Source organism: Cydia strobilella, chromosome 18, assembly GCF_947568885.1.
Source record: "Cydia strobilella chromosome 18, ilCydStro3.1, whole genome shotgun sequence".
In the NCBI taxonomy this organism is placed as follows: domain Eukaryota; kingdom Metazoa; phylum Arthropoda; class Insecta; order Lepidoptera; family Tortricidae; genus Cydia; species Cydia strobilella.
The window spans coordinates 7317566-7331836 of record NC_086058.1 but is presented as its reverse complement, the minus strand read 5'-3'; the positions used below and the strand labels follow the sequence as shown (position 1 = coordinate 7331836).

Here is a 14271-nt window from a genome sequence, read left to right as displayed (position 1 = left end):
GATGTATTTCTGTTGCCGCTATAACAACAAATACTAAAAACAGAATAATATAAATATTTAAATGGGGCTCCCATACAACAAACGTGATTTTTTTGCTGTTTTTTTCCGTAATGGTACGGAACCCTTCGTGCGCGAGTCCGACTCGCACTTGGCCGGTTTTTATTTTTAATGAACAACGCGCGTTAAAAAAGAGTTTGAATGACACAAATGGATACATCAAAGAATATAATACTCACGACTGACACTGACACCAATATTATACTACTCTTTGCCTGACACTCTTTGATAGAGAAAGTTAGTCTTATTGCGATTTGTATAAGAGGAAAGAGAAAATAGTGCCATGCTTTGTCCTTATCACCGACCGGGTTTTTTTCCATGGTCGGGTTATGGCAGCATAGGTAGGAGGCGATGGCGAAATACCGAAATTTATAAGAGTGAAAGAGAAAAAGGATTATGCTGTCAATACATGAATATGTCTTTCTCTTACCCGTGGTCGCTCGGTTTCATGTCTATAACTACCAATAACTACTATACTATGTCTATGATACATGAGTATTTTTGCCAATGCTCCAAATAAATGAAAAAAAAATGAGTATTTTTTCAAACGATGGCGGTGACGCTTTTTATCAAGCGGTGATGGATTTTCGACTTTAAGCGTTGGTCGTTAAATCGAATTTAGCGTGCGGACCACTGTCCATCATGTACGGCAGAATATATTTTTATTAATAGCTACCTCCGGAAACCATTTTGAACTGTCATCGCTCACATCGCTGTCAAAAGTCAAAATAATTGTCATTCACGTTTTGCTTTGCTTGTCTTGTCTGTCGTAAAAAATTGTAAATATTATTAACTCAATAATAAATAAATTACTCTAGGGTAGCTGTGCTTATATAGTTTACTAAAAATAACCTAGGTCTCCTATCTTCCCTTTAAAAATGGAAATCAACAACCGTAATAATGAGGCAAAAACAACAATGCATAAAAATCCCTTCAACTTACGAAGTCTCCGGCTATCTCTGAAGTTCAGACCCAAAATATTTAAATTAGTGTTAAAAATGAGGCACAAAATAAGGAAAAAAACACGGCTTATCAAAGTGATGAGCCAACAATTGAAAAATCAGGTATGTAACCTTACTATTGCTTGCTTGATACCTAAAGATGTTCTCTGACTTATTAGTCTGAAATATGACCTATATTAAATGCCTAACCTTAATTAGATATTTATGAAAAAAATATCAGATATAGATACAGACAGGTAGTGGTATCACAAAGATATAACAAGCTGACAGGTGATTTCTTGAGTATCAAAAAACTATTTTCTGTGTATTTTCAATACTTATTTAACTGTCAATGTTTATACTTTAATTATATAAAGAGTTCAAACTATTAACATTGACTGTAAAGTAATTTTGCAATTTCAGCCACATTCCACAACCACGAGCACACAGACTGAAAATGACAACATCCAAGACTTTGTTTCAATCAATAATAATTCTGACTGCAAACAAGTTGACAACAAGGAACACCAGAATGCCTTTACACAAACGGACCCACTACAAACAGATAATTTAGAACATAAAATAAATGAAAATCAAGATAAAAAAGATGGAGTAAATTCCGTTACAGAAAATTCTTATGTTACCAGTGATAAAAATAGTGGTTGGAGTTTGAATAGTGAAGAGAATAAGAAGAGTATAGCTGAGCAGGTGAAAGAAGCAGCGCAGAGTGCCATGCAGCAGTCTGGGATGGTGTTTGTGGAGTCCGCAGGAATGTACTATGATTATAAGACTGGGTATTATTATAGTGCCGTAAGTATTACTAATAACTGAATCAAATTTGTAAACATGTCCTCTCAGTTGGTATGCCTAAATAATTTCTGTGTTGTTCTGTCAAGCACTAACTAGTGGACCAGGTTATACCGTACCAATCAAAAGTTGGTTGCTTGTTTCGGTACAAGTACGTATGAGTACTTTGTGTGCAAAATTTGTTTCCAACTGATCCTTTATTGTTTCCAGAGATGTGTTTGATTAGTCAGACACAATTTACATACATTTCTAAAGAACTCATTCCCTGCTATATACTCTTGCTATTACTTGTATTTTCTTAGTTGACTGAAAAATAAATGGGGGCTGTTTCATTGTCATCTGAAACCTGTAATACAAGGAAAAGTGTCTATTTGAACTCTGTTTGAAAAGATGAGACTTCTGTTTGTAGTAAAGGTTGAAATCGTTTATAAAATAATCTGTCAGTATATTTTTTACTTCCAGGACCTTGGTCTATATTACCATCCTGACACAGGATGCTACTATCACTACTCAGAAGATAAACAAACTTTTGAATTCCACTCATACCCTGACCAAAGTAAGACTGTCACAAACCTTGAATATGAAGCCCATGAGAAGAGAAAGGCACGGAAACTCAAGAAGGTTAGTCCAATATTTATTTGAATCTTGTTTTGATATTTTTCCTCTATTTGCTGGATTTCAAATACTTAATAGTTGATCAAGCTCATATACTATACCTAGTCGGCTCATAAGTTCTGTCACTGGCCTTTAAAATTTAAATTTGGAACTCCTAAAACAAAAACCGTTCTGCATTTGAATTTCGAATCTTTATTAAATATTTGAGTAGTATAATTTTGCAATTTTCTGTTTTCTTCAACATGGATTGGATGCTTAAAGATAGCCCTACCGCAATAATTGCACTATATCGTTGTGGTCACTCGCCGACTAAAATTTTTAAGCTACTTGAAAATTTAAAATTCTCTAAGATTTGTGTATCGTACCATAAAAAGATACAGTGAGGTCTCTAGTTTAAATGACAAGAAAAGAAGCGGTCGTCCGCGTACAGCTAGGACTCCAGCGGTTGTACAAGCAATTAGGGCACGCATTGCCAGAAATCCCGCTAGGAAACAAAAAGTTATGGCCCTCCAGATGGGTTTGAGCAAAAACACGGTGAAAAGAGTGCTTAATCAAGACCTGAGACTTCGTGCTTATAAACGAAAAACTGGCCATCTTCTCAATGGTCGGCTTAAAGCTTTAAGGCTTAAAAGATCTAAAGCTTTATTGAAGAAGTACGCTAAAAATAAGCACCGTTGTATACTGTTTTCGGACGAGAAAATTTTTGACATAGAAGAAAACTGTAATAAACAAAATGATAGAGTGTACGCTCGCAATAGTAAAGAAGCGTCTAATAGCATTCCCCGTATTCAAAGAGGTCATCACCCTTCATCTGTGATGGTTTGGCTGGGAGTTTCTTATGCGGGCGTCACTAGTATGCATTTTTGTGAGAAAGGAGTAAAAACTAGTGCCAAAGTGTACCAAGACACGGTGTTGACTAATATTGTGAAACCACTATCCCATACGATGTTTCTAAACCAGCATTGGGTTTTCCAGCAGGACTCTGCTCCAGCCCATAAGGCAAAGTCTACACAAGCCTGGCTCGCCTCCAATAAAATCGACTTTATACGGCATGAAGATTGGCCCTCCTCTAGCCCAGATCTTAATCCTTTAGACTATAAAATATGGCAGTATTTAGAGGAAAAGGTGTGCTCAAAACCTCATGCAAATCTAGACTCGCTGAAAAAATCTCTTGCTACGGCAGTGGCCAATATCGACATGAAAGTGGTGCGTGAATCCATTGACGACTGGCCACGAAGACTTCAAGCCTGTGTAGATAATTATGGCGGTCATTTTGAATAAATGTTATACATTTAGATTCTCTAGTTTATAAGCTTTCAAACGCTGTACAAATTATATGGAATAAACTTAAACTTTTGATTTTATTTGATACTATGTATATGACAGAACTTATGAGCCGACTAGGTACATTGTATAGTATAATATAGCACATTCTATAAAGTTTCAGTCCTTTTTTCCATATTAATTAACTGCTTAAATTAGTACTAATGAGGAGTGCCTCTTAATAATGATTTTCGGAGTATGTCATATATAGTGAATATTAAATATGACATGAAGCCTAGTCAGTGTAGTCAATGTAATCTATAGTTGTATAATTTATTTTGCAGGCAAGACAACGCGAAGAAGCCGAGATTGATAACCTGACGAAAAATCTATCCCAGGTTTCACTCCGAGCCCAAACCGCCTTAGGTAATTCAATGATAAAATGTAACTACCGAATACCAAAGTCAATGTTGTATTACAGGGGACAGAAGAAGAAGGAAGCAAAGCCAAGCGAAGAAAGAAGAATAAGAAGGTTTTAAATAGAGACAGTGATACCAAAGAATCCGAAAATAAAGCGAATGAAGATGCAGATGAAAATGCAATTGATAAAGAAAAAGAATTGCCTGAGAAAGGTGACATATTTGATGATGCTGATATGAAAGAAAATGAAGAAAAGAAGACAGAGGATACTCAAGTTCTAGAAGAGGGAGAATGCAGCGCTTCCGAGGATGAAAAAGAGGACAACAAGGAGGAGGAAGAAGTTGAATCTGATGATAGTGATGATTCAGATGGTAGCATGTCTACTATTAGCAATGATGATGGTAAATTAATATTCTAAAGTGTGCCGTGGAGGTGTTATTATGCTTTTCTTGATTAAAATAGTTGAGGAAATATCCTTTAAAGATAAACCCCCTTATTCATAAAACTTTACGGGCCTGATTTAGTTAAATTATGTTTTATCCGTTTTTTACAGATACGTAAGTCAAAAAGACAGATAAAGACACACGATTCATAGCTAATTCAGACCAGTAACGCGTTTAGGAAACGCTAAAAAATCATGTGGAAGTAATTTGATTTTTTTTAAACAATTTGATTAGACGCTAAGAAATAAATAATACTTAACCGTTTAATAAGATACCTATTAAATGTTATTTCATCGGGTACCGTTACTGTTGGATACCTTTTCAATTGATACCTTTATTTTAGGTTTCCGGTCTTTTGCGATTTTTCAGTCCCTGGTTTATACCATTAGGACCTTAAAATAATGTAAACTAAAAAAACCATCCGTATCTATCATTCAGCCAATGAGGTACAAAATTTTGTATTTTGGGAACTATATGATTGGTCGATCAACCAATTCACATGGTTTTCTGTATAGGTTTTTATTAAGATCCGAACGGAATAGTCTATTGTACTTAGTCTGACCTCTATAGGTATACTTCTTTTTTACTATATAATATTATATTTCTTTTTTTGATCAGATTCGATCGCTAAGCATCACCCGCCGTCCATGCGCGTGATCGTGCGAGAGACGAACCTGCCCAAACTGAAGGTTGGAACGTTGTTCTTGGTGACCAAAGATGGCGGCACTGTTGGCAGAGAGGGCAGCACTCATACCATCCTTATAGAAGACTACAATGTTTCGAGGGTATGTATAGTAAATATACGTATAGGTTGATTTATAAGAGCTAGTGCGAAATTAGTACTGATCTGTCAAAATTTTCATACCATACCACCACCATAACCATATTTGGCATATACCTAATAGCCACGCCAGCTTTCGTGAATCGACCTACACGGCGTTTGTTTAGTCCCTTGGTCCCTAGTAACTCTGAACATCTTTTACTACGTGACCAATCAAGACAAGGGGAAAAAAATGTTTCTTAGAATATATCGGCATTTGTACAATCGAATCGAAGTAGTCAACTCAAAACTCAGGTGACTTCCGGTTTGGGACGCTTGTGTTGGTGACTTGGTACGTTTTCCAGGTTTTGCATAGGTAGCCGAACGCAAGCATTTTTTTATTAATTATGTTTCTTACTCTTAGCATTAATATTATGAAATAGACAACTATACATATAATGTTATAGTGGTGTAAAGATTAACACGACCACTTATCATTGCAATTTGGATTACCTTGGGTCAATCATGTACTGTGTCCAATAGTGGACACATCTAAATTACCAGCAATACAAGTAGATATGGCCGTATTTATCACAATATTCGTGATAAATCTCTTCTCACAGTATCGCACACGCTCATTTAATGTAAACTGATACCTGAAGTAAATTTTCAATATGCTATCTTTGTATTTGTTACAGAATCACCTGGACATTAAATACGACATGAGCAAAAGGACGTACACAGTTACAGATCTGGGATCTAAGAATGGAACTACGCTCAACGGCGTGAGGATTTCAGAGAGCCAAATTGTTAGCGAGCCAGTTGAAGTGAGTATGATATTGTACTGTGTTATTATTAAGAGTTCTGAAAAAAGCCTTTAATATTTGCCCAGAAGTCACTGAAGTGGATTGACCCTTTTCCAGGCCGCACCAATCTACAAAGTTTTCCCGAAAAATCTAAATATATTCCAAATAATCCAGCTTTGATGATTCCTTAGAAGACAAGTTACATTTCTCGAAAGTTAAATCTAATTTGAACCTTAAATCGGAGTACCTACTAAGGTTGAAATTCTATTGGCGCGTATGTGGTCGATAAATCGTACTATGCCTGGAAAAAGGTTAATAAAAAATCTAATAATAATTTCATTTGCCAAGTATAAAGTTAGTGTGGCTCCCATAACTGAGATTAGGTCGCGTATGTTATAGTTAGATAGGGACCTTAAAAAACTGCTCGCGCGCATTTATCTGCGTAGTATGATATACGAGTATATCGCGCGTATAGAGCGCGAGCGCATTGGCATGCTATTGTAAATTGCGCGTATTCGCCAGATCTGGACGCTCTCTAAAGAAACATGAAGTCTACAACAACGGACTTTACTTTAAACCCAGTCAAATGATTCAGATATAAATAAGCAACCATATTTTCAGGTAATGCATGGGAGTACTCTACAACTGGGTGAAACCAAATTGCTGTGCCACATACACCCTGGTATCGATACTTGTGGGCATTGCGAACCCGGTCTCGTCATGGAAAGTAAGTAACACACTTGAAAAAGGTACCTTTTTAGCCGTTTGCTTACCCTTTTAAACGCCACGCCAACCGTGCGCGGGACGTAATCGTGAATCTTGTCGGCATGCATGAAGGTTGATAATGGACTGTAGCTGCGCGCGTCAGTTGACGTCTTTGGCGGTCAAAGGGTTCCAATTCAGGGTTTAAGTTTATTCGATTGTTCAATACGTAACTCCCATTACTTACGCTATGTAATTCCTAAAGGAAATTAAAAAGGCCCGCGCCGCTCTCTACCTAACTTGGACCCGTTTAATACCTACGGTCACGTTTAATACGATTTCCCGCATAACATGACACTTTAAAATTGTCTCTGCAACTTGGTTTCATACATTTATTCATGGTTAATACACTTTTTTTTCCTTCAGAACCTTGTGGGTTTTGCTGTACCTATACGTAAAATGCACATTTAAAATTTAACCGTTTCCCATTATTATCAAAGTTTAAGTTCTATTTATAATACGCCACTCTATCCTTAAATAAACTAAAACTAGTGTAAACTAAATTAAACATTACAGCCCAAGAAAAAGAGAAAAAAGCCGCTTACACTCGAACGTGTAGCGTTCAGAAACAGCACCAGTTGGAACTAGCACGGCTTAAGAACAAATACGCACCCAAGCCTTTAGCTATAGAAGAAACTGCCTACAACGATAGGGCGAAGGAGAGGAGAGACAAAGTGGGATCCTCGCATCATTCCGAGAAAACGCAGAGAGCCGATTTGGATACGTAAGTGTATAGATATAGAGTATATTTCGCATTAGCTTTTGAACGCCAGGCCTATTTTATACATAACGCGCGCCATCATAAACCTTATGCAGAATGCAGGAAGGGACGCCAAGTGTTTTTTTGAGTGGCACGGTGGGAAAATTCTCTGTCAGGATTATGCTATAAGTAGTAAAATCTTTGATCAAGTTTGACATATGAGTTGTTGAGTACAGCTTAAAATATTGTTCGATATTGACTAATAACTTGTGCAATATTTTTCGGGACATTGTGTTGTGTCCTATACCTATACTGTATTCTTGTGGTGAAATGTAGCAAAAAATGTAGGACAAAAAAAGTCCATATTCGCCAGACTGTTATAAATCGCTTAAAAGTCTTTGACTCGAAAACAAGGCTAAAATGTAAAATATCAACGTCTCTGCGTGCTAACATGGAAATATCATCAGGATAAAATAAATGGCCGACATGACGCAGACGTAGATGCACTAATGGCTTTTTGATTCGGTGCGTAATTGAGGAATCATTTCTGAGATAAAAAATAACATCAAGAGTATCAAGACTGAATTCTGTTTTGGTTACATAGGTTCCTTGAATACAGTAGACCTAAAGTAGTTAAATGATGCTTCCTCATAAGTTATGAAATGTTAATTTAATACCTATAAGTTCTGTATCAAGGATAATATTCTTCAACATTATATTCTTTAACCATGTTAAAAAAAGTTGTTACGTTTTTGATTGCTGTGAGGACATATATTAAGTACTAAACTGAAATCTAAACCACGCACACAAAGCACAAACACAACACGTAGCGCAAATTAATTAACAGTACTAAAGTACAGAATGTTTACTTCCTTCGGAAAGTATGTAAATTATAAAACAGCTGGAATAAATACATGAACTACGAGGTAGCTTCTATTTCTAGGTCTGCCGCGAAATTTTTGCAGTTAGTGAACCATTAATATTCTTGTTTTTGATTCGGTCGCCTGGGGCCTATTTCTCGAATGGTATTAGACTAATATTATTAGTGTGTAGCCATGGTAACCCATACCATCTGACAGTTCGTGTACTAATATTAGTCTTATACCGATTGAGATATGGGCCCCTGGTATCTTTACTACGGTTTTGGTGGAGATCAGATTGGCAAGCCAGTAGAGAGTGCTTAATAAAATAATCAAAGGTTATTAATACAGCTCTGGGCTTACAGTTAAAATCATTCGTTAGGTACATACAATAAATCGTGCCAGATACTTTTTCATGTATGAAAATAATTCCCTTTTCCTGTTGTAAAAGTAAGGAATCCTAAAAACATACGTATACGAGCATGCTTGTATACCTACACCGTCCAAAATTAGCTTACCAAATAAAGCAAAACTGTGTCTGGGTACTTGGTTGCAAAATTAAGTTACGTACCAAGATTTTAAAGAAAGTAATGCGGCATTTCATGCGTTCCAGGGTTCCGTTCCGTTTTAAGATTTTATTATTTAAAGATCATTATATTTTTACGTATAGTATAGTAGTAAACGGGCCAAGACTTAATGCTTAGTGTACAATCAGTAGCCACCACTACAAAACCACAACAAAATCAATCGAATCCGTGTTTAAGAATAAATTAAGTTAGTTTGTATGCACAAAATAAACAATATTTCGCTCTAAATAAATAAACCCTTTCGTCTTCGCTCTGTTGGGAGTAAAAACGATCAAAAAATAACACTAGATGTCGCTAAGTGGCCCTCTATGACATGTATGACAAATATTATAAGTGTATGATGGATATATTCGCACTTCGCAGCAGACTTTGCTCAATTAGCGCCACTTTCACCATCCCGCTGACCCGGGGTTAACCGGTTAAACCTGGAGTTAACCGGTTAAACCTGGAGTTACCATGGTGACCAGTACAATTTGACACTGGGTTAACGGTTTAACGGGTTAACCCCGGGTTAGTGGGATGGTGCAAGTGGCCCTTAGAGTTCGAGTCTCGCTTCGACCAATTAAGAAGGAACCCCCTTTCAAACGACAAAGTTGCTTTAATTAGCCGTTGTTACAGGTTTATCGCTCCCGAAAACAAAGGCTTCAAATTACTGCAGAAGATGGGATGGTCGAAGGGCGAGGGGCTCGGGAAGGACAGCCAAGGAGACACCGAGCCGGTGAGTACACAACGACATTATTATTACCCAAAGCTGGACTCTTTATGTACTCGTAAAACTTCAGGTTCAGGTTCAGGGCATCCCTGTATTTGTCTCCGTATTGGCTCAATACGGCCAGAAACCGCTCTACCATCTCTGTCCATGACATAACAAAACTCATTCGAATTTCATCGACTCGGGCGACGAGTCCGACATCACCAAACCAACTGCCTACTCAAGTTGATTCGACATCGATGAATGAAGGGATATCTTTCGAGATGACGTAATTTTTGTTCTCGATGTTCATTAGAACATTTTGTGGCTTCGAGATCAGAGAAAGTTAAAATGCCGGTTCAGCAGAAATATTTGAGAATGATTCAGTGTCCTTTGTAATTATGTTAGTAATGTTAATAAATTCTTGCGGAAGCCACACATCGCAGCTGAATGTCAAGCATGAACGTACATCTCTATGATAAGAACTACGAGTATTACGTCTACGTGTTTATACTTTTATACGCAATATATTTGTAGGTATGCGTTTCTACGCAAAGCCGAAGACAAGGCATATAGGTTTGCTCTTGGGGCATATCTCTGTGTGGCGACGTGGGACGTACATATAAAGCCATTCATCATCCACAATGTTGGCAAAACCTACAAAATTAATTGCAACCCCTCCGCTCTTGACATGACTAATTAGTCCGGACGAATCGTTAACCTTGCCACGAAATCGTAAAAGCTCAAAAAGGCTTTTTCGTTTTTGGCAATAACAGGCTGTCTGTAGGTCAGCCGTCTGCGGCCCAGCAAACATATGTTGATGCAAGCCAAGCGATAATCGACTTTGTTACATTGGCTTAAGGTTGTTGAGAACACAGAGAAGAAGGTGAACCTATACCTGCCCATTTAAAACAATTTGCGTACTCGTTTTTTTCTGTGGCGGCTCGCATTAGGCTCAGAGATATGATGGGCTGTCATTAATTTGTGCTCAGGCGGTGACGCTTAGGGCGTGCGTGGCATATGCTTTTGAAACCTCGTAACTGCAGGCTTTTACAATCATCGAATTTTAAGTTTTAACGTCAAGGGACAAGGTCGAATTTGATATTTAATTGTCCAATTAGGTAAAGGATTATGGTAGTCATCACCATACTTTGGATTTGAGGTAATGCTGTAGTTTAGTTAGGAGCGAATAAAGGTTTAGAGATATCAACGGTTACCATTGCCGGGGGGTAGGTATATATAAATTCAGTAATTTAAAAATTTCGACTTCGTTATTAATGATAGTACAGGTAGCAATGGTGGACCAAAAAACCAATTCGATTACCAGCGGCATGGCTGTTTTATGCTTATAATACAGTTTTTGAATCCAGATATTTAACCCCTCGAGAACAGTTCTCTAATCTGTAATTGTCAAAAGTGATGATTAATCTGAAATTATAAGAAAATTTTAGTCTACGAAAGTCCTGTAAGAATTTAAATATGACTATTTATGAGGTTTAATTGCCAAAAGAGTGCCTTATAAACATTGGGGTTTGACTACTGCTAAGTACTATTTAAATAATGAATGAGCTGACGAAGGTTTAAATCGGCCGCTTATTAGGAATACAAGCCTGATACAAAAGCATTATGCCTATAGCTCTGAGCGTATCGATATCTATGAATGATTGGCACTAATGCACGTATACCCATTCTCCCTATTAAGCCTCGTGAAATTCATTCAGATCTACTATTTAACTGCAATACGCAACACAGTCCGATGCAGGCACCGTATCTTTACAAGTAATAAAATGTAATGTTTGCTATCGATCGCGATTTAATTTTGCGCGATAATCGTTCTGCAATCAGCGAATGTCGGCTCTCACGATTATCTTGTCACTGTATAGAAATCTGCACCGTTGAAGGCTATTGAAACCCTCTGATATACCATTACATGCAATAATGCGATGCGGTATGGCCGGGAATGACGGGGCATCAAAAAATAAGTTACAAAATTAAACAAATGATAAAAGATTTCAGATATGCGAAACTAATTTACTATATTGAATGCGTGGTGAAATCTCAGAGCGTGTATTTGGGAACAGAAATTCACTACGTGCCAATATAAAACCAATTTAAAATGAATTAAAGTTATAAATTTCTCAAGTGCCTGGATTCCTCAGTTCCATACTTTTGAATTTTGTATTTGAGTTGAAGTTTAAATTATTTTTTGGAAGTTTGACTTTAATCTTTACTCGACTAGAGAAGAATACATTTTTAAAACAACAAAACAATACTGTTTATTACGAATTACATATATATATATATATATAGATACAAAATATATGTGTTTTGATAAAAACTTCCAATATGACAAGGAAGTTTTTTCATACCTAGGACTAAAGGCTTTTTAACTCACCACTCGAAAAAGGGACACAACAATAACGATAATGGCTCAGTATACTTTCTTAGTGTTTTAACCGTTTTTGTAAAATTGAGACGAGTTATTAAAATTCATACTTTTACGAGTACATCTATCTGATCAACTGTAATTTGAGTAATTAACTATCACTGCTTCACGCTAGTAGAGTAGATTATCAGCGAAGCGTGCGGTTCGATTCGAGCTTATGTTCGAAATATCACTCGATATTTTATAGTAGCATTTTGTTAAAGAAAAACATCGCGAGGAAACCAGGCTATTCCCAACAACAGTTTGCCCTCTGGGTTGAAAGGTGTAATTGCATGGAAAAAGAAATCGTTCTTTTCTGGGGAAATTCTTATATAGGATTAGGCTATTTAGGCTGCAGACCACGGGTTCTCATAGGACGCAGAATGCAGCCGGGAGAACCCGTACCTCACATTTTCAGCTCGCTGAAATCGACTCGGACTGCTAGCTAGCTCACGCAACGCAACCAATACGTTTTCGTTATAATTTCGATACGTTCCAGAATAATAAACCTGTATATATTCTCACATAAAGTATCTTACCGTTATTAGTCGGGAGGCAATTTAGTCATTTGTCGGGTGTCAGCACAGGCCCGCCGGACGCCCGGTTACATTGTTGCAACCTTTTGCACGTCATATTTCATCCGCCAATAAGCAAAAGCCATGTGATTACGATTGCTTACCGATCTTTGGAGAGGCGATGGCTCAGATGACTCGGTCGGTCATATTCTCAAGATTTATAGAATTTTGAGAAAAGTTTTTTTTATAGGAGTACCTACTCACGGTCCTGCTTGCAAAACTACAAGAGCGGGAGGTAGCTTTTAGGCCAGGAAATAAATGCCCAGAAAAGGTATAGAGGGAAATGCAAGGAATACAATTAGCCTCATGCATGAAGTTTATATTTTAACGAAATATGTTTTAATCGGATGTTTGTTACCGTTATATCATGTTACAAATGCATTTCCGTTTTTAAATTACCATTTAATTACTTAAAATTATAAATAAAAAGTACAAAAATTTGCCCGCGAAAAGCTAGTGAGCGAAACGCTCGAAACGCCACGTGACGTCACGCGTTCGACAGATTAGTGTCATTAGTAGCAAACGTCAGTTGGGCCGCCCAACGTGTGACGTCATCACGCTCTGTCGAATTCGCGCCAAAAATTATGAGCGTTTCAACCGCTCAAAAATTTTCAACATTTTAAATAATTTTTAATAAAATAATGTTAAGGTTTACAAAAGTATTTTTATCATTTCCGGTGTTCCAACGATATAAATTATGAATCCAAAAATAAAAATAAATTCATGCATGGAGCTAATTTTTAACTTCGTAGCTACGTTTGGACTAGTTAGGAGATGAACATATCAAAAGTCCCCGGCCATAACCCTGGTGCTGGGGGGAGAGGGGGGTTTGAAGGTTCCATTTTTCGGTTTTTCGATTATATCTCGGAAACTATGCGTCTGAGCGACTTGGCCACTTATACAAAATGAAAAGAGATTTAATTTGTTAAGTTTTATTCAGTCAAGTTTTTCGATATCTTGTATTGTTTTTGAGATATCCGCTCTTCAAGGTTTATTTAGGGCTCTCATTTTTATCTTGATTATCTACATCGGTAAAGCTGCTAGGCCGGGTTTGGGATCGTTTTCGTATAAATCGGGGGTGCTGAATTCATTTATGGTATCAACATTGACACCATTCCTAAGTAAAAACAAAATGTAAAGAAATGATTTTTTATAAAACTCCTCTCTACGCTTAAACCGCCGAATCGATTTCGTTGAAATTTGGTACAGAGATGGTTTGAGTCCCGGGACAGTACATAGGATAGTTTTTATAACCAAAATCATCTTTTAAGGGTGTGAAAAGTGGGGTGGAAATTTGTATGGGGAATCAATAACCGCTGAACCTATTTAAATAATATTTGGGATGGTCTACATGTTTGATTTAGTTGATAATGATACCAAACATGGATTCAAACCTAAATTTAAACAGTATTAACCTCAGGAATTCAACTTCGGCGAAGAAGCTGAATTCCCCTCACACCAAATTTCACACCTTCAAAGTATGATTTTTGAGATAAAAACTATATTATGTCCTGTCTCGGGACTTAAAACACCTATTTACCAAATTTCAACTAAATCGG

At 37.0% G+C, this 14271-nt stretch overlaps 1 protein-coding gene across 2 annotated transcripts in view; it reads left to right on the top strand.

The window, feature by feature from the left end:
* The first annotated feature begins 826 nt into the window (after window positions 1-826).
* The window catches only part of LOC134749520 (angiogenic factor with G patch and FHA domains 1), a 45549-nt gene continuing 32104 nt past the window's right edge, over window positions 827-14271 (top strand). The window contains exons 1-10 of one of the 2 annotated variants that reach the window (XM_063684478.1): window positions 827-1121; window positions 1422-1808; window positions 2268-2426; window positions 4028-4081; window positions 4165-4504; window positions 5165-5331; window positions 6005-6133; window positions 6734-6839; window positions 7391-7598; window positions 9640-9739. In XM_063684478.1, the coding sequence (XP_063540548.1) occupies window positions 936-1121; window positions 1422-1808; window positions 2268-2426; window positions 4028-4081; window positions 4165-4504; window positions 5165-5331; window positions 6005-6133; window positions 6734-6839; window positions 7391-7598; window positions 9640-9739 (1836 nt within the window). In that variant the 5' untranslated portion in view covers window positions 827-935. Of the gene's footprint in view, window positions 1122-1421; window positions 1809-2267; window positions 2427-4027; window positions 4110-4164; window positions 4505-5164; window positions 5332-6004; window positions 6134-6733; window positions 6840-7390; window positions 7599-9639; window positions 9740-14271 lie in introns of both variants that reach the window. The other variant, XM_063684479.1, reaches the window with a different exon arrangement.